Below are 20,628 nucleotides of genomic sequence, written 5' to 3'. Positions count from 1 at the left end.
TTAGCTGGGTTGCCCGGTCTGTTATCTCAGAGCAGCAGGGGTTGAGTGTTAGTGTTTGTACCACAGGAAGTTTGGACCACCGTGAAAACGAAGAAGAAGAAGAAGAAGAAGTTTCCAGGCTGGGGGAGTGGAGCCAGTGTCGTGCCAGAACAGGAGTTGGGCAAGAAGGCAATGTAACCGAGCATAATGAACGTTTCAACAGTTTCCATTACCTCTAGCTAACTATTTCAACTGTTTATACATTACCTTCTTAGACATTTTATCTGTTAATCTGTTACTTTTAGCTTGATTTAACTTTTTGAACACAAGTATCGTAACAAACTCTGAAACTGGAGGCGCTAAATCACAAACAAATACATATTTCTATGCAGCGTTGCTTGGATGTGTTTTCAGCGTCCTGCATATAAATCAAGTGACACTGAACATCTCCAGCAGTAAAATGCAAACACGAATGCTGCAGCTGCTTGTGCGTCATAGCGCGGCTCTGTCGGCAGGTGGCGCCGCGCAGCAGAGCTCAGCTCCTCCGTGCTGCTGAGCGTTCATTCACCTCTGAAGCTGGAGGACTCGGCTCAGCATCTGCTGTCGGCTCTCCTCCTCGTTATATCCACACACACACACAAACACACATAGTAGTGCTGCATGGACTCCAGTCGCTCCCTTTAACACCCAGGCTTCATTTCCAGGCTGCAGAGGAGCATTTTTATCAGAGGAAGATGGAAAAATCCTCCACGCAGTACGGCTCTCTGGAGAAGACGCATGTGGACGCAGAGACTGAGAAATCGAGTGAGTTTAAATTGGATTTTTAATGCATGCTTGAATTAGTGTTATTATGTGAAAACTCACAGCGGATTAAATTAAAGCTTCAGGTGCACTGTGAGCGCGTTAAAGTTACCTGTCAGCACGGCCATTAGGGGGGGAAGCTGTAAACCCCAGGAGGGTAATTGCAGTGTGTTAACGCCACAGTTTGGTCCTCCAGTCTCCCTGTCTAAATATTGTTCTCTAAGAGGCATTTTTAGAATGTTTTTGCTAGTTTAATAGAGAAGTAGAAGTCAAAATGTATAGAGAAGAAAGAAAAGAAGGTAACTGGTTCTGTAATTTCCAAAGTTCCCAAGACGTTTCCAAATTTGTTGATAATTATATAGCAAGATTAGACACATTAGAGTTCATTTGGTCCTTTAAATTTATTCCAATACACCACCTTGTCTAGAAAATATCCAAATATTCAGTTTACTTTACAACAAGCAGCTTGTTGTGATATCTGGGAGGCTTGATACTTAAAAAAAAACGACTGAAACACTGAATTCAATCACCAAAACAGTTGCAAAAACGACTGAAACACTGAATTCAATCACCAAAACAGTTGCAAATATTAATTTCTGTTGATCTATACATCGGTTGATTGACTAATTGCTGCAATTTCAATGAGAAATTATTAATGTTTAATCTGCAGAGTCTTGACGTCAGTGTGCAGCAGGTCGGCCGAACATGCAAGACTAAAAATGTGTCTAGAGGCATAAAATTTAACATATATAGAGAATAAAATATAATAATTTGCTTGTATTGTTTGTTTATTTTAAGATTTACATGTTTTGCCTTTAATTAGTAACAAATTACACTGTTCATATTTAAAGTTTATTGTCTCATATCTTTAGGTTGATTGTCAGATTTTCGTGGCGTTCCTCAGGGCTCAGTTCTTGGTCCTCTGTTATTCCCATTGTTTTTCTTCTCTTGCTGTTATATAATGTGTTTTATTACTTTTTATAATAACTATTACATTATAATGTTTTATTACAAGAACATAAAGTCACACATATAATTACACATATCTACTATGTAGAACATGAACCACATGGTTGGCTTTAAGAATGCCGTAAGGGTGCAACACTATTCCGACAACCTATTCTTGTACTTTTACGGTAAATTACCGCATAATAATTGCAGTAAATTCACAGTAATATATAGTAATTATTTTACAGTAATATAGATGGAAAATCACAGTATTGTGCTGTGTTTCTACAGTAATCATACACAATATTACTGTAAAATTTGTATTAATCACCTGTAGTTACTGTAAATTCACAGCAATTTACTGTAATATCACCCTAATTGCCTGTAATTTACCTTTTTTTTAACTTACCTGTAAATTTACAGGATCTGTACTACATTCAAATACTTTACATTTTTGTTGTGGTCGTTGATTCACAACAACTGTCAACTTATTTTACAGTAATATGGATGAAAATGTACTGTGTTTTCACTGTATCCACAACATAACTGTAAAACTACTTTATTTTATTGCTAAATTACAGTGAGTGGTGGTCCTGTTCCCTCATCACAGTAATTACTTGTAATTTACCAGTTTTACTGTATAATTACTGTAACTCAATAGCCAGTAAATTCCTGTAAATTTACATGAAAATACTGTAATTTCACACAGAAACTGTATTTTTTTACACTTGTAAGTGCACTGCAAAAGTGTCATTACAGTGTTTTTTAAAAAAATAACAACATATCTGCAATAACCTGCTGTATAATTAAAAGTGACTGTGGGCTTGGAGCAAAATAACATAGACTATTCGAGACTAAAACACTGTAGTTATATTTTAATTAATGTGCATACCTGTGCATAGATAGATAGAGTTGTTGAATCACCAGTTACGTGTGTGGGTTTGGGTATTGAGTATTTGTGTAGCTGTGATATCCCCAGTGATTCAGTGTGTGTGATTGTTGAATGTCTTTTCACACAAGGTCAGGTAATTAAAAGCCGATCCGAGCTCTGCTGGATGACTCATCGCTCCTGGTGAGGAGTCGGAGGCTGCGGGGGTGCGAGCGGTTGGGAGGGCGGCAGTGCAGCGATTCAGTGATGCTCAGAGAGCTACCTTTGGGGGGGGCGGGGTATCAACAGAGTTATGATCAGATCATTGCAGGGCACTGAGGCTGATCCAGGCAGATTTAATGGTTAATTAAACAAGGATGACTGCAGGTTTGACTGTTTAATTTTAAGTAGTTTGACATTAAGTTTTCCTTCAAGGGTCTCAGCAGTCTCTTAATAACCAAGACGGGTGGTTTATTGCACATAATTAATGCAATAAATTACTTTAATTAAGTTATATCACACTTAAGCTGCAAAGGAAAGGTTACTTTATATATCAGATACTCTGTCCAATTATTGTGCTAACGAAGTCATATTAACGTTCCTTATAATGCTGTCTAAAATGTTGAACTGTTGCTTTAAACCATGACACCACATATGTTACAGCACCTAAGAACCTAAGTAGCTTGTAGCTTAGCATTGTGCTAAGCTAAGCTAATGCTAGCTGTAGCCTCATGTTTAGCATACCAAACATTAGAGCGGCATTAATCGTTTCATCTAATGTTTTCCAAAATGTTGAACTAGTGTTTTAAAATCATCACACTAACCATGTCCATATGCTAAATATGAAGCTAATGCCAGAACCTTGCTAGCGCACATGTAGCTTAGCATTAAGCTAACAAACAGCTAGCCTGGCTCTGGTGTGTCTGGTGCTCAAACTTTTTGTTGCCTTTTGACCAAGCTATGCTAGCAAGTCATGGTGCTAAGCTAAGCTAATGCAAGAACCTTGCTATCTTACATGTAGCTTAGCATTAAGACGAGAAACAGCTAGCCTGGCTCCGGTGTGTCTGGTGCTGGTTAACAAACTTTTTGTTGCCAAGCTAAGCTAGCAAGCCATTGTGCTAAGCTATGCTAAGCTAAGCTAACAAGATGCTAGTTGTAGCCTCCAAACATGAACGTGGTGTCAATTGTTTCATCTAGTAATGTCCAAAATGTTTAACAGCGTCAGGCTAGCACTTTTCCTCTAGAAAGACTTAAAGTCTTAATGCTAAGCTAAGCTAATGCCAGAACCTTGCTAGCACACATGTAGCTTAGCATTAAGCTAACAAACAGCTAGCCTGGCTCTGGTGTGTTTGGTGCTGGTTAACAAACTTTTTGTTGCCTTTTGACCAAGCTACGTTAGCAAGTCATGGTGCTAAGCTAAGCTAAGCTAAGCTAACAAGCTGCTAGTTGTAGCCTCCAAACATGAACGTGGTGTCAATCGTTTAATTTAATAATGTCCAAAATGTTTAACAGAGTCAGGCTAGCACTTTCCCTCTGGAAAGACTACAAGTCTTTGTGCTAAGCTAAGCTAACGAGTTGCCTCTTGCTGTTGTCGCGTGCTGGTTCACCGTCACTCTTACTGAGATACATAATGGAAGTGAGCCATTGTTAATGTTATGAAGTCCTGTCATATGACCAGTCCATTAGAGCAGCTCACAAACAGGTGTAACTAATGTCGTTAACATTTTTCCTGCAGTTTAATGCCTAAACGTTTGCTGTGACACGGTTTATTTTAGCCCACATGTTGCCTGGTAACTTCTCTTCTCACATGCCATCATCAATTCTCTTTACTCTAACTGTAATCCAACCCACGTATGTCGAACATAAAGTCCCTGAATCTAAACAAAAATGTACATTATCATCTGTTTGGTGTCGTTTGTCTTTACAGCAGAGGATGTCGTTTCGATGGCCGACTCCACAATTACGATCGAGGACATTGAAGGAGAGCTGTGCAAAATTGAGCGGATACGAGACATCCTCGTACGGAGAGAATCAGAGCTGAGATACATGTAAGATCTGCAAAATACACAAATATATATATATTACATATAATATATATATACAGGGCCGTCGCGGGGGGGTGCGAGGCCCTGTGCAAACTTGAAATGCGAGGCCCTGCTCTTTGACATGGATGCGTAATTGCGCATGAATAACAGTCACACGGACGCAGCTATTCTAGTTCTATTGCACGCATAATCTCGCTGCAATACGTTTTATCAAGTAGAATAATACAGCATATTCATGCACATAGTCTCAGCTATAACTTTTTGCTATTTATTTCAAAGGAAAAAAAAACAACAACTGTGCAATGAGTCAGTACATCAAGTCAGTTCAGTCACTTTATTTTACACAAGCGGATTAGGACACTTTTCATTCATTAATTACAACTATACGTAACTTATTTTACTTATTATTTAACTTATTTACAATACCAACCCGATGGACTCACCATGCGTAAATTAGTATATTAGTATTAGTATTAAATTATTAATTTCAGAGTCACTTTCCTTGCCTTCTTGGCTGCAAACTCAGCAATAAGATCTCTATAATCCAGTTTGGATGCAGTGTTCTTTTCAATGGATAGCAGGGCGAGCCCGCACCGTCTCTCCTGTGACATGGAGGTGTGCAAATAGTTTTTAATTAGTTTTAGCTTTGAAAAGCTTTGCTCGCCCGATGCCACCGTTACTGGAAAAGTCAATAAGGATCCAGGGCACAATCTCACACTTAGGGAAAGTTCCTTTAATCTCTTTGAGGTAACAAAGTGTTTTTATTGCTGTAGTTGTTCCCTTTGGGATTATCTCTTGTAGTATATTCAACTCCTGGAAGAGGTCCGGTGCATTTACATCCATTATAAATAAAAAAAGAAATAAAAACACACAGCAGGATTAAAGGCGCGAGGCCCTGTGTGATATATATACACAATATAAAGACAACATAAAAACAATGACTGTCGACAAACTACATGTACCAACACCTTTAAAGCTCGCTGATTCTTGTTTAATTATTATTAGTTAGAAAGTTGTGAGAGTGGTATTGATCTTCTTTTTTAGTTCCCTGGGATAATCTATAGATGAATCTGGGTTATGTTTAGCGCATACAGCTAGGTTAGTGGTTTCCATTTGTTTACAGTGTTTGTGCTAAGCTAAACTAACCGAGTGATAGCTGTATTTTTAGCGTACAAACATGAGAGTAGTATTGATGTTCTCGAAAACTCTTTAATTATACCACTGGTTATATTCAACATGTACAAGAATATAAAAGTGATTTAGTTGTTTTTACAGTGCAGTTGCTGAGCTTCAGTTGCCGCCTGAGTTGCCGCTGATATGATATACGTCAACACATGCATGCCCGCGGAGACGAGAAGAAAAACAATCTGTTATCATGCATTATTTTTCACCCTGTGGGTCAGCGCGGATGGAAGTGAAAACATGAGGTGAAACTGAAACGTGTCATCACTCATCAGACGGGTGAATTTAAAGACTCCCACGGAAAAAAAAAAACACAAAGCACAAGTCGTTATTCTGTGTTTCTCTGATTCATCTTATTGCCGCATGATGCAGCGCCGCTCGCTCGCTCTTAGTCTCTCGCTCCCACCACCTCCTCATGTCTCATGTGTCAAAATAATGAGGAAGGTCTTGACAGAAAAAGATTGAAATAATTAAAAGCAGAGATGAGAGTGAGAGACAGAGAGAGGGAAGGGCATGTTCGAATATCTGCTGGTAGACCTTAAATAGCTCTGCTGTTTTCTTCACACGTTTCTTTGGCATCATGCACATGACTGCTGCCTGACACTGCATCAACTCTTCAGGGGCTGTTAAAAGTATCTTGGTGTATTTAGATCTCTTACCATAAACTAACAGATTTTAAGTCGTGTTGATGTCACACTGACTTGTAATCAGGTGAACGGTGTCTCTGTCTGTTCTCACACTATGTAACTCTGGGTACGATCACCCACGAGAAGTACGTAACGCTTTACGGCACTAAGTCACACACAGTTAAAGCTGTTAGCTCCGGACTTGTGAACTCAGGGCAACAGGAAGAAGAGGAGTGTTTCAAGGGAATGCTGAAGGTGTCGTGCCAGAACAGGAGCTGGGCAAGTGGGCAATGTAACCGGGCTCAGCAGCCTCCATGGACATGATGGCAGAGGTAAAAAGACAGAAGAGGACGTTGACGGAGGAAGCTAAGAAGAGAAAATTAGAGAGTGAGCGAGCAAGAAGCCGCTGGCCAAGAGTAAATCTGGGACTGACTTTTAGTGGTTGGTGAAATAAAAGGCTGAAAGACAGAGCTTAACATTAACTAAGCATAACTTTAAGCCTTAATATAATGTGAACAGGTGAGTTGTATATAAATTCACCCTCAGTACAGTTGTCATGAACGGGGAAATTAGCTACAGAGACCAAAACTGTTTTTTGTACCAGGCTGTAAACATGTTTATTTCTGCTGTGAAGTTGGACATTTGAACATGGGGACTTATGGAGACTGACTCACTTCTGGAGCCAGCCTCAAGTGGACGTTTGAGGAACTGCAGTTTTTGGCACTTCCAACCACTTGTATTCACAGTAAACTGCATTATGAATGTGAATGCTTCAGGCCGTTGATGCAGCAGCAGCATCACTACCTAAACACTCCTGAGTGGCAGCATGTAAGTCATCCTGAATACTGAAGTAGACTTTTATGAAACCAGCAGCTTAGAGTGTGTATTTTTATCACAGTCATTTTCCTCTTTATGCCTCAGTATCACTGTAATGGCAGCCCACAGACACAGACACACAAACACTTGTGTTTTGAAATCTACATCAGAGTTGGACGGTGAAATGAGATCTGTTATCGTCAGGTGTGATTCATTCACAGAGGGCAGCTAATAAACTCACAGACGTCAGCGTTATTATGTTTGATAAGCTCGTACAATTTCACACTGATGTTTGTGTGTAGTTAGGAAGGAAATTGCTTTGCAGCCATGATATAAAATCCATGTTTTTGACGCCCTTTGGCTTCACTTGCATCACCTGATTTCCTGTAAAATGCCTCTCCTCATTGTTTGTTTGCTTCCCTCTCAGGATGGACGACATCCAGCTCTGCAAAGAAATCACAAGGCTGAAGACGGAGCTGCAGAAACTTGTCTCGCTTCCAGGTAAATTTAAAAAAGCAGTCACAGCAGTGTGTTTTTTTTTTTCTGACCGCCTCCACCCACCTTCAGAATAAGCTGTCATTATAAACCCTGACCTTTCAAAATAAAGCTTTTCACGCCACATGGCCTTGCCTGTCGTCATCACACTTCAAATAACAGCGAGGCTCTCCTGGTCCATTTGAATGTTGGTTTTATAATACGTCTTCTGTCTGAAAGTATTCACATTCAGACTCACATTCTTCTGTTCATTTAGTTTAGACGAGCTCTAATATCGAAGACGGTTGCTGTGGCAACTAAAAAGACAAGAAACTGGAGTACAGTACAGAAGTGCAACTAACCGCATGACATTAGCAGCATGGTTCCAGTCCGGCCAGTCCATTATTTTAACAAAAACGTGGTTCATCGGTGGACTTAAAGCGGCTGAATGAAGCCTGGTTGCACCTGTAACGGCACCTACCTGTTAATTATTTATAACTTTAAGCCTTAATATAATGTGAACAGGTGAGTTGTATATAAATTCACCCTCAGTACAGTTGTCATGAACGGGGAAATTAGCTACAGAGACCAAAACTGTTTTTTGTACCAGGCTGTAAACATGTTTATTTCTGCTGTGAAGTTGTGACATTTTAACATGGGGACTTATGGAGACTGCCTGAGCAGCCAGCTGAAAAGGCGTTTGTCAAAGATGTTTCTGTTAATGTCAGATGGTTGAGAACCATCTAGAATAAGATTAACAGCTCTCAGCAAACAGGTGTTGGCTCTTTGTTGGACCAACAGTCAATCCACAAAGTCCAAATCCACAACAACCGTGCCACACCTGGATCTCTGAGTGGACTGATAAACCCCATCAGTCTGAAACGTGAGCCTCATTCCACCTTAACAATGCTCACATGCTAAACTAAGATGGTGAGCCTGGTAAACATTACACCTGCATGTTTATATTGTCACTGTGAGACAAGACAAAGTCTTTAAAACCCCTGTGCCGCTCCCTGACGTCTGAAAACATAATAGTTTATCATTTGTGACGGCTGTGTTTTTAATTAAGACCTGTCATGTAACAACAGACAAGGACAAGTCCAAGGAGGACAAGGAGAGGGAGGAAGAGCTGCTGCAGCAGATCAACAAGCTCGTGGAGACCAGAGACTTCCTCGTGGACGACGTGGAGTTTGAAAGGCTGAGGTGAGGACTCAGATCGAGACGTTACGATGCCGTCTGTCTGGAGCAAAGAGGTTTTTATTAATGCAAATGTGTGTAATTTGAAAAGTCTGGATCTTCAGATTATAGTGATTTAACTTCTTAAAGAATAAACCTTACAGCTGGATTTTAGTATGAATGAAGACATGAGCAGGTGTGCTTTACCGTCAATATTGGCACAGCAGTGATGCGGTTGTACGCGTCACTGAAGTGCCAATAATGACCGTAATAAATTGTGAAACTGCTCCCAGTGGCACAAATTTCACTCCACAGGAATAATTTTAACATCAACTTGTAGGAAAATTTGTGCTGCTCGCTCACATAAACCTACTGAAGCTGTCAGACTTTTAGTTTTGGCTCAATGAGCTCAGAAGTGTCAGGATTACCCATCAACTGCCGCATTTACTCCCATATTAACAGAGAGCAGAAAGCAGACGTACAATTTTTTTTACCTCGCTCTAGCGGTCATGTTTTTTAATTTTAGCCACACAAATTATATATCGACATGTTCAGCAAGACCTCGGGATGCTTATGATCCTCTCCGTTCAATGATGCGACCTACGGTTTGGTCATCACGGTCTCTTGTTTGAAGGTAAACTTTCAAGGCCCTCAGCAGTTTCAACTTACAGACACAGCTGCTGTTTGTTACTCTGCTCTGATTGGTCAACTGCTGTGGAGCTGTTTATAGCAGTTGCTATAGCAATGGCTGCTGGTTGCCGGGCGGAAATTCACATTCCGTCTAAACTTCTGTAGGAAAGCAGACGTACCAGTTTTTATCTCACTCTAGAGGTCACATTTTCTAACTTTAGCCGCACAAATTATATATTGACATGTTCAGCAAGACCTCAGGATGCTTATAATCGAGTCTGTTCATTGATAAGACGTACGGTTTGCTGACAGCTGTCTGTTGTTTGAGGGTTACTTTCAACACTTTCTTTCTCTCGTTCAGCAGTTTCAGTTGACAATTGGCTCCATAGAAGTCGACCAATCAGAGCAGAGAAACAAACAACTGCCGTTTCTATTTATAGCAGTTAACTGTCGCTGGTTGCTGGGCAGAAATTCACAGAGCTAACTTTAATTAACTTAACTGAAGTCTCTGTCTTGTGTTAATACTGTGTTTACTTAGTAGTGTCAATCATAAAGTATTGGCGAGACGCATCAGGCACTCAAAATTGCCAATCAGATTATTTGGTCTGAACTTCTTCTTGTATAAAGAACCTCAAACGTCACTCTGACATTTCTTATTTTCACATTCTCAGACTATTGATCCGGTGCCTATCAAGTCTCTTCATGTCCTCTCTGTATATCCACCATCACTCAGATTGTTTATTTGTGGTGTTAGATTAGCTGTCACTGCCGATAAGCAGACAGCTGCGAGTGACATTTTGATTTGGTCCGTGAGAGGCCATCTTCCTTCATTATTCGACGTGCATGTGGGAATGGATGGAGGAGAAGATTGTGTGCATGCAGCAGTGAATTCATACCGTCATCCTGAGGATTCGTCAGTCCAGCTGTAGCCTTGGTGACATTTAACCAGACAAATAAAAAACAATTAAATATTCTTCTCCACAGGGAAAGAGAGGAAGACAGAGAAATGGCGGCCTTCTTACAGTCCAAATTTCCCAAGACACTGGCTGCAAAAGGTGAGTCTAACACAAGGATGTCTGCTTCCATGACCCGGTCAGTCCAGGTAAACAGCATCTTTGTAGTGTCTTTGGAAACTTTTATGAAGGAAAGAAATTATGAATTTATATGAACTGGCCGGTCCTCCCTACTGACACTTCGGCGTACTCCCTCCCAGAAAACAGCAACCACCTCCCGCAGTAAGTGTCCTGTCAGCAACTTTTACAAGATCTTTGTCACTTCCTGCGATGCACTGTGAGATCTCTGTCACGACAGAATCTAAATAAAATTAAGAGGTCACCGCCAATATTTACAGTTTTTTACCAACTGACAGTATAAGGAATGGACGGCGTGTCCGTGACGTCACTGGTAGGTTTCTGAAGAGCCGTTTTGAAGCTTAAAATCTGTGTTTCTGGCCACCGCCGTGTTGCCACCACATCTAGGGTCATTTTCACTCCAGCAAGGGCTGTCTCCAAGTTATCGAACCTTGTCTTCATTGAGTTTTCCATCCGTCTAATGTCTTCTAAGATGAGTGACGGGGATTCCTCCGTTGGTGTGACCCTGATGAGGCTAAAGCTGAGGTGGTGATCATCATCCTCTGAGGGATTATCTTGAATCTTTTGGGCCGGCTTCTTCTTCTTAACCATTGTTTAACACTTTATAAATTATTTTCAGCCGCCAACAGCATGATAGCATAGCCGTCATAGTAAATATGTTACATATAGTTCCTTTAAGTGAGGATGTAGAGTGTGATCATACAGTAGTGACTAACACTTTACCGTCTCGTCTCCTTCTTCTTCTCCATCAGGTGTGAATCAAAAGGTGGCGTCCAAATCTCAGCAGACGTCTGCACCGTTTATCACCAAGACTGGACTCACACTACTGAAGGACTGCTGTGGATTCACCTGCTCCATCATGTAACAGAAGATATATATGTGTGTGTGTGTGTGTGTGTGTGTGTGTGTGTGTGTGTGTGTGTGCACATGCGAGCCTCAGCAGTGCTTTCATGTCTTATGTCACGTCTTTTAAGAAAGATTATCTGCATTAATCTTCAAATGCTCACATACTGTAAGAGATGTGTATTATAACATGATGTGATCTATTACTGTGTTTATATGTCTTACAGCTGGGAAGCTGACGTGCTTCTAGATATACGAATGGTTTCTGTCCAATTACTGTAATTAGATATTATTATGGCTGCTCAGACTATTCATCTGTGATGTATTAGACACTAAGCGTCTCTAAGGGAACAAACTACGCTCACTGTAGCAGAGTATTAAAATAACTTTGACAGGAAACATACAACAGAGGAGAGATGTTTTATATTATATATATATATATATAAATTTAAAGCAACATTGTGATTTAGCGCCTCCAGTTTTAGTGTAACACCACTGTGGTAAATATGTTCAGCTGTACACGTGTATTTGTTATTATTACATTACTTATGATCGAAAACTAGTCAATCAAATCGAACATTAAGCAGCTCAACAACACCAGACATAGCAGCCAGCTAATATTACTTACTAGTCCAACAGCAAGAATCCTGCGTGCCCAGCTCCAGTTCTGGCACGACACCAGCTCTGCCCGTCAGCATTCCCCCATGCCCCAGACGAACTGAGCTAACATTAGTTAACATTGGGTAACAATAACTAACAGCAGCTAACACGATTTAAAATCTGTTAGTTTATGATAAAAAAGCTACACGATGTTGCTTTAATATGAAGCCTTGTACTCTCTGCTAGACAGAGTTGAACAAATGAATGAATATTGTACATTTGATTGTTGCTCAGCAGCTCACAACTTCAACCAAAGTCTTTGTCTGAACCAGATGTTATTAGTTATTAAGTAATTTGTCTTACCGTCAGTGTTTTGTACAGAAGATTTTCACGGATATGATAAAAAAATATAATGTGTCTTATAACGTGTGTTTTCTTGTTTGCAGAGCTGCTTTAATAAAGACTTTTAACCTCCTCATCTCTGAGTATGTGTGACTGTCATGACAACAGCAGCAGACTGGCTCAGTCGTTGGTTTCAGTCATAAACCCTCCTGAACATCATCCGAGGTCACTCGAGCCTGACGTCCTCTGTGATGTTTGATCCCTGTAATGTTTGTGCAGTGTGGTGCTTCTTATTGATCGTTGGACTTCCTAAAACAAGAATTCTCACCTTTTATTGCTGCTGTTGGTCGTCTCTCTGTAACTAAAAGTGTCCTCCAGGTGTATACAGTATATTCTGGATTTACTGGAACATTATGTTGTCCACACTTCTGCCCAATACAATTAAAGGATAATAAACGCTCTGTTGACCAGATGTTTGTCTGGAACATTGTGTAACTTTTCTCTCATAAACTAACAGATTTGAAATCATGTTGATGTCACACTGACTTGTAATCAGGTGAATGGCGTCTCTGTCATTTGTACGTCTGTTATCACACTATGTAACCTATAACTGTAGCTGCTGTTGACTAATTTCAGTTGCTGTTGACCAGTGCTAGCTGCTGTTGACTAATGTTGGCTAGTTGCTATTGACTAATGTTGGCTGCTGTTGACTAATGTTGGCTGCTGTTGACTAATGTTGGCTGCTGTTGACTAATGTTGGCTGCTGTTGACTAATGTTGACTGGTGTTGACTAATGTTGGCTGCTGTTGACTAATGTTGGCTGCTGTTGACTAATGCTAGTTGCTATTGACTAATGTTGGCTGCTGTTGACTAATGTTGGCTGTTACCTGTTCATTTATTCTGATGATCTGTAACCTGATGAAGGCTGAACAAAGCCATCAGAGCTTGGACTGACGCACTTACTCACAACTTTGAATCTGATCTCAGGAATGTGTTTATTGAGCAGACAGGAAGCAGGAAGACGACACACACATTTACTCGCAGAATTTAGTTTGAAGTCGATCACAATTATCAACAATGATTACTGTTAATATTCAGGAAATAACGTCAATTCACCTCAAACATGAAACCAACGATCGTAAAAACCTGAACATGTTACCAAATAAAGCCGAAACATGAAACATGGACTGATGTTAAAGAGCCATCGTCATCATCACCATGACAACCATCATCACCATCACCATCATATTCATCATCACCATGACAACCATCATCACCATCATCATATTCATCATCACCATGACAACCATCATCATCATCGTCACCATCATCATCATCTCTGTTGTTCTACAGTCACACACACCTTCACTGGTGAGATCTTCAGTGGGGCGTAATCCACAGTGTAAATCCATGGAAACATCTTGTCAGTGAAAGTGTGTATGAAGGTGTGTATGTGTGTGTCAGTATCAGGATCAGAGAACGACAGTTTTCCTTTGTTCATGTCCAGATTCACTCTGATCCTCTGGAACTTCTTCTGGATGTCGAGAACAGTGTCTGGACCTGATGGAGAGCGTGTAGAGTATTTACCTAAAAGTAAATATATTGCCCATACTTCAGACCATATGTATCCCTTCCTCTGGACAGACTCTGCTAACACACCCAGAAACAAGTGTTTACATTCTCCAACCTCGACATCCCAGCTGTGAGTCCCTGAGTTAAAGCCCTCAGAGCCCAGAACAGAGCAGGAATGATCAAACCTCTCTGGATTGTCAGGAAGCTGCTGTCTCTGTCCTCGTCTCACACTGGTCAGATCTTCAGACAGGATCAGTTCTGGATAAGCAGTGTTTGGATCCAGAATCACAGGAGTGTAGGAGATCATGTCCTTCATCTTGTTCCAGATGTTGAAGGTCAGGTTGCCCAGGTGTTTGGCCTCGTCTATCAGAGCTCCTGAGGGCAGCTGTGGATCATCCAGCAGGGGGCGCTGCTGGACTCTTTGCACTGCAGCCTTGTAGTTCAGCAGGAATGAGACGTCTTCAGCTCTCAGCTCGTCCTCTGTGGCTCTGACGGTGTCTGATAGAGCTGCTATCTCTCTGCTCAGGGCCTCCATCTTCTGCTTCATCATCTGACTCTTCTGCTCCTCTTCCTCCCTCAGTGCAGCCATCCTGGCCTCCTCTTCCTCTTCTAGAAACTGGTGAAGCTTCTTAAACTGATCCTTAATCTGCCTCTCTGTGCGTCGGGCCTGGACCTTAATGTGTTCTGCTGTTTGATCAAACTTCACTTGAACTCCTTCAAAGATCTTCAGTTTCTCCTTCAAAGGTTTCAGAGATGTCTGGAGCTCCTCTCTGTGATCCTGTGCAGCTTCATCGATGGGTCTGAATCTGTGCTCGGTGTGTTTCTTTGAATCTCTGCAGATGTGACACACCGGCTGTTTATCGTCCAGACAGAAGAGTTTGAGTTTCTCAGAGTGCAGACTGCAGAGAGCCTCTGAAGATCTCTGATCTCTCTCCTGTAAGAAGGTCGCACAAAGGTTCTTCAAAGCCAAGTTAGGAGGAGGGACTTCCTTTGAAGATCTTCTCTTACAGAGTGGACAGTCGTGGACTTGTTTGTCGGTCCACCAGTTCTGCAGACAGACTTTACAGAAGCTGTGGCTACATGACAGGATGACAGGATCTTTAAAGATGTCATGGCAGACAGAACAGCAGAGATCTTCCTCTAATCTGGAAGCCATTTAGTCTCACAGCACACGGCAGCTCCCTCAAACTTACTTTCACTTTCAGTCTTTGCTGTCGTCAAACTCTTGTTCAGTTTGTGGATTCAGCAGCAGCTTGAAGTGTTCGTGTTCCCAGTGTTCCCAGTGTTCCCAGTGTTCCCTCCTGTAGCTGTCCTGTCTCAGTGGTGGTTTTGGTCTGAAGTTGAATCTCAGCGTCTCTCTCTCTCTGTGTCTGACACACAATAAAAACCTGTTTCCTGTTTTATGCCAAGTGAGTCACCTGACGGGGCGGAGCTTCTTCAGAGCAGGAACACACAATACTGGCAGCAGGGACGCCAGTATTTCACTGTTATTTTAAAATGCAACTACTGTTATTTATTTTAACAGTATATTACTGTATTTTGGATTACAGTATATGACATTAGGAGAACTGTGGGTTAAGGTAATTTTACAGTATATGCCAGTGTGTTATAAAATCTGCTAATTTTGCATTCGTATAAATCCTCACCAGTTTAAAACCAAAGTATGCAGGGCTTTTCAAACACCCAGCCCGAGGCTGCCACATTCATCCTGACAGCCAGTAAATAATAACAATTAACACACAGCTTGACTTTTCTTGTATTTTAATAACGTCTCGCCTTCTAGTGCTTAGAGCGGATCAGAAACACATTCAGCAACAACATGCATCCATCACTGTTCATCTGGGCTCAGCTGAAGAAAAGTATCTAGCGGAGGACATGGAGGAGGAGAGTAGCAAAGAGTGAACAGTACAAGAAGAGCTCACTCTGACGCTGTTTTCAAGAACCAAGAACCAGAACTCACAGAGCGGGGCACTAACTCTAACACCGTTTCCCAGAACCGACAGTACAGAGCTCTCACTTTAAACTTATTCAGCTGATAACTTGTTTCACTTAATAACTTCTACCAAACTGTCTGAGCTGCGTCTGCCTCAGTTTCTATCATCAACATAGGGTTTCTATGCATGCTGGCTCAATGAAGAGACACAATCATAACTGAATTGATTACATTTTGTTGTTATTGCCAATCATTCCTAACCTCTGACCTTGAATGAAAATCAGATGCAGACCTTTAAGTAATAAGTTGGAGAACCCTGGTATAGAGCACAAGAGAATATACATTCCATAACATTGCTGTAGTTTATTACAAAGTGCTTATTTGTACAGCAGACTTTGTAAGAACATTGAGAACATCTGTATTACAAGAATGACAAGGTATTGCATTGTAAATAATTTCCCCCTGGGATTATTAAAGTATTTCTGATTCTGATTATCGTATTTGGACGAAAGTGTCTCCAATACAATCATTAGTGACAGACTTTACTGAACTCATGAGCATAACCTGTTGACTAGTGTTGGCTGTTACCTGTTCATTTATTCTGATGATCTGCAGCGCCGGTCCTGGCCACATTTGCATGTGAACAATAACAGTGGACATGGAGAAAGAAAAGAGCGAGTACTTAACAGCAGCGTTTGGCTGGTCTCCTCAGTCACTGATGACGAGTGCCTGTAAAAAAAAAATTAAATAAATAAATAAAATTAGCAACACAACATCTCTGGTGAAATATAACAATATGAAAGACTAATGGAGGGAGAGAAATGGGCCAGAGCAATAAACTGTTCAAGGGAGAGAGAAAATGGTTAAAGACGGGACGAAAAGTGCAAAGAAGAGAAAAGCAAGAGACAGAAAGTTCGTTCAGTCTCTTGCTAGTTAGTTTAGGGAAGGTTACCTCCCTAAACTATGGGCTAGATCAGCAGAGTAGTATGTTGTTGGAATGTTAAGAAGGACTAGTGGGAGGAATGGAGTCAAGCAGAAACTAGAAACGTCTAAATTTTCAGAAGACAAATTGTGTGCTTGCAAAATTGAGTTTTAAGTATTTCTTCTTTAGTTTCACTGATTGAGAAAGACCGACACTACTACAATGGAGTACATAATAAATTGTGTTTGATGTTTTTATTGTTGCTCCTGGCAGGAACACACTGACACACCTTACTTCTCCACCTGGTGAGCGACTGGCGATTGTAGGTCCGACCTCACTCCCTTTGGAAAATCCTCCCGTTCCTCCCCGTTTGTGGTTGCACAGTCAGCTCTATAAAAACACAAGTTAGTTATATCTTCACAAAATTGGCGATTAACTTTAATAACGCAACATTCTCTAAGATGTTAATGACACATAAGTTTTGCAATAAAAAAAACTTTATGAGGGTCAGTTTTCACTAAGCCAGGCAACCTGAACTAATGAAACAGACCCAATAAAACATCTGAAATGTCAACAGTTCAATAATCATGCAGACAAAACAACACTGGACGCTACCAATTTCAGGAGATAAGCATAACTTTACTTTACCTGCTCTGTTGAACTCCACATGGACGTCTTGAATGATATGACGGAGCTGTGCTCTCCAAAGTCAAGTTCAGGAATAGCCAGTTAGTTTATTGTCACTCAAAAATGAGGAGTGTGAGGAGTTTGATCAGTAAAGAAGTGCTATCATCAAAATAGGAACATAAGCCCGCAATCATCAGTAAGATCCTGATGGATAATGACTCGACTTGAGAAGGGATGTCTCCACTGCTTGACAGAAAATACTGTTTCATGCTGCTAGATTACAGTTTCTTGTTGTTAACTGAGCATTGACTGTTAATTTACATGTAAGCATGAATATTTAACAGTATTTTACAATTATTATAAAATACATTAGGATACTGTTGTAAATATACAGCAATTTGTTACAGTGCTGCTTCCAGACCTTGTACTAAACTAGGCTAACACTTTCACCCTGTTTACAGTCCTTATGCTAAGCTTATGATATGTTGGTTAGTTGCTGTTGACTAATGTTGGCTGCTGTTGACTAATGTTAGTTGCTGTTGACTAATGTTGGCTGCTGTTGACTAATGTTGGCTGCTGTTGACTAATGTTGGCTGCTGATGACTAATGTTAGTTGCTGTTGACTAATGTTGGCTGCTGTTGACTAATGTTGGCTGCTGTTGACTAATGTTGGCTGCTGTTGACTAATGTTGGCTGTTACCTGTTCATTTATTCTGATGATCTGTAACCTGATGAAGGCTGAACAAAGCCATCAGAGCTTGGACTGACGCACTTACTCACAACTTTGAATCTGATCTCAGGAATGTTTTTATTGAGCAGACAGGAAGCAGGAAGACGACACACACATTTACTCGCAGAATTTAGTTTGAAGTCGATCACAATTATCAACAATGATTACAGTTAATATTCAGGAAATAACGTCAATTCACCTCAAACATGAAACCAACGATCGTAAAAACCTGAACATGTTACCAAATAAAGCCGAAACATGAAACATGGACTGATGTTAAAGAGCCATCGTCATCATCGCCATGACAACCATCGTCACCATCACCATCATATTCATCATCATCATGACAACCATCGTCACCATCATCATCATCATATTCATTATCACCATGACAATCATCATCATCATATTCATTATCACCATGACAACCATCATCACCATCATCATCATCTCTGTTGTTCTACAGTCACACACACCTTCACTGGTGAGATCTCCAGTGGGCTGTAATCCGCAGTAAAAATGTATGGAAACATCTTGTCAGTGAAAGTGTGTGTGAAGGTGTGTATGTGTGTGTCAGTATCAGGATCAGAGAACGACAGTTTTCCTCTGTTCATGTCCAGATTCACTCTGATCCTCTGGAACTTCTTCTGGATGTTGAGAACAGTGTTTGGACCTGATGGAGAGCGTGTAGAGTATTTACCTGAAAGTAAATATATTGCCCATACTCCAGGCCATATGTTTATCTTCCTCTGGACAGACTCTGCTAACACACCCAGAAACCAGTATGTACTGTCTCCAACCTCGACATCCCAGCTGTGAGTCCCTGAGTTAAAGCCCTCAGAGCCCAGAACAGCCCAGGAAACATCAAACCTCTCTGGATTGTCAGGAAGCTGCTGTTCCTCTCCTCGTGTCACACTGGTCAGATCTTCAGACAGGATCAGTTCTGGATGAGCAGTGTTTGGATCCAGAATCACAGGAGTGTAGGAGACCATGTCCTTCATGTTGTTCCAGATGTTGAAGGTCAGGTTGCCCAGGTGTTTGGCCTCGTCTATCAGAGCTCCTGAGGGCAGCTGTGGATCATCCAGCAGGGGGCGCTGCTGGACTCTTTGCACTGCAGCCTTGTAGTTCAGCAGGAATGAGACGTCTTCAGCTCTCAGCTCGTCCTCTGTGGCTCTGACAGTGTCTGATAGAGCTGCTATCTCTCTGCTCAGAGCCTCCATCTTCTGCTTCATCATCTGACTCTTCTGCTCCCCTTCCTCCCTCAGTGCAGCCATCCTGGCCTCCTCTTCCTCTTCTAGAAACTGGTGAAGCCTCTTAAACTGATCCTTAATCTGCCTCTCTGTGCATCGGGCCTGGACCTTTATGTGTTCTGCTGTTTGATCAAACTTCACTTGAACTCCTTCAAAGATCTTCAGTTTCTCCTTCAAAGGTTTCAGAGATGTCTGTAGCTCCTCTCTGTGATCTTGTGCAGCTTCATCGATGGGTCTGAATCTGTGCTCGGTGTGTTTCTTTGAATCTCTGCAGATGTGACACACCGGCTGTTTATCGTCCAGACAGAAGAGTTTGAGTTTCTCAGAGTGCAGACAGCAGAGAGTCTTTGAAGATCTCTTATCTCTCTCCTGTAAGAAGGTCTCACAAAGGTTCTTCAAAGCAAAGTTAAGAGGAGGGAATTCCTTTGAAGATCTTCTCTTACAGAATGGACAGTTGTGGACTTGTTCGTCGGTCCACCAGTTCTGCAGACAGACTTTACAGAAGCTGTGGCTACATGACAGGATGACAGGATCTTTAAAGATGCCATGGCAGACAGAACAGCAGAGATCTTCCTCTAATCTGGAAGCATTTAGTCTCACAGCACACGGCAGCTCCCTCAAACTTACTTTCACTTTCAGTCTTTGCTCTCGTCAAACTCTTGTTCAGTTTGTGGATTCAGCAGCAGCTTGAAGTGTTCGTGTTCCCAGTGTTCCCAGTGTTCCCTCCTGTAGCTGTCCTGTCTCAGTGGTGGTTTTGGTCAGAAGTTGAATATCAGCGTCTCTCTCTGTGTGTCTGACGCACAATAAAAACCTGTTTCTTGTTTTATAACAAGCGAGTCACCTGACGGGGCGGGGCTTCTTCAGAGCAGGAACACACACACCTGAACACACTCTGACAGTTATTTTTTGATGTTACAAGTTTTATAAATTAAATGTTTAAATATGCAAATGAGGCCTTATCTAATGCTAATGCTAACTGAGCACCAGTTAGTGTCAGAGCTGTTTTTTTTTAATTTATGGAGCTAGGCTAACACTTTCCCCCTGTTTACAGCCCTTATGCTAGATTTGTTAGCAGCTGTTGACTAATGTTGGCTGCTGTTGACTAATGTTGGCTGCTGTTGACTTATGTTGGCTGCTGTTGACTAATGTTGGCTGCTGTTGACTAATATTGGC

General features: G+C 41.2%; 2 protein-coding genes and 1 pseudogene across 3 annotated transcripts; 1 reads left to right on the top strand and 2 right to left on the bottom strand.

Moving 5' to 3' along the window:
* Positions 1-501: 501 nt before the first annotated feature.
* zgc:171844 (uncharacterized protein C16orf45 homolog) lies at positions 502-12,752 on the top strand. Of its 2 annotated transcripts, XM_027284897.1 has the most exons (7): positions 502-783; positions 4,524-4,644; positions 7,693-7,766; positions 8,828-8,942; positions 10,530-10,600; positions 11,389-11,497; positions 12,526-12,752. In XM_027284897.1, exons 1-7 carry the CDS (start codon positions 714-716, stop codon positions 12,572-12,574), a joined length of 609 nt encoding a protein of 202 aa, XP_027140698.1. In that variant the 5' UTR covers positions 502-713; the 3' UTR covers positions 12,575-12,752. The 2 variants fall into 2 exon arrangements, with proteins under 2 accessions (XP_027140698.1, XP_027140699.1); XM_027284898.1 differs by lacking the exon at positions 12,526-12,752 and having other exon boundaries at positions 504-783; positions 11,389-12,143.
* Positions 12,753-13,743: 991 nt separating this feature from the next.
* Positions 13,744-15,385, bottom strand: LOC109141000 (zinc-binding protein A33). Its single transcript, XM_019269830.2, has one exon. It carries the CDS (start codon positions 15,147-15,149, stop codon positions 13,755-13,757), a length of 1,395 nt encoding a protein of 464 aa, XP_019125375.2. The 5' UTR covers positions 15,150-15,385; the 3' UTR covers positions 13,744-13,754.
* Positions 15,386-18,651: 3,266 nt separating this feature from the next.
* Positions 18,652-20,628, bottom strand: part of LOC113747054 (nuclear factor 7, brain-like) — a 9,653-nt pseudogene continuing 7,676 nt past the window's right edge.

This window comes from Larimichthys crocea, chromosome XII (assembly GCF_000972845.2).
Source record: "Larimichthys crocea isolate SSNF chromosome XII, L_crocea_2.0, whole genome shotgun sequence".
In the NCBI taxonomy this organism is placed as follows: domain Eukaryota; kingdom Metazoa; phylum Chordata; class Actinopteri; family Sciaenidae; genus Larimichthys; species Larimichthys crocea.
The sequence above is the reverse complement of the archived record's forward strand: the minus strand, read 5'-3'. Positions and strand labels throughout refer to the sequence as shown.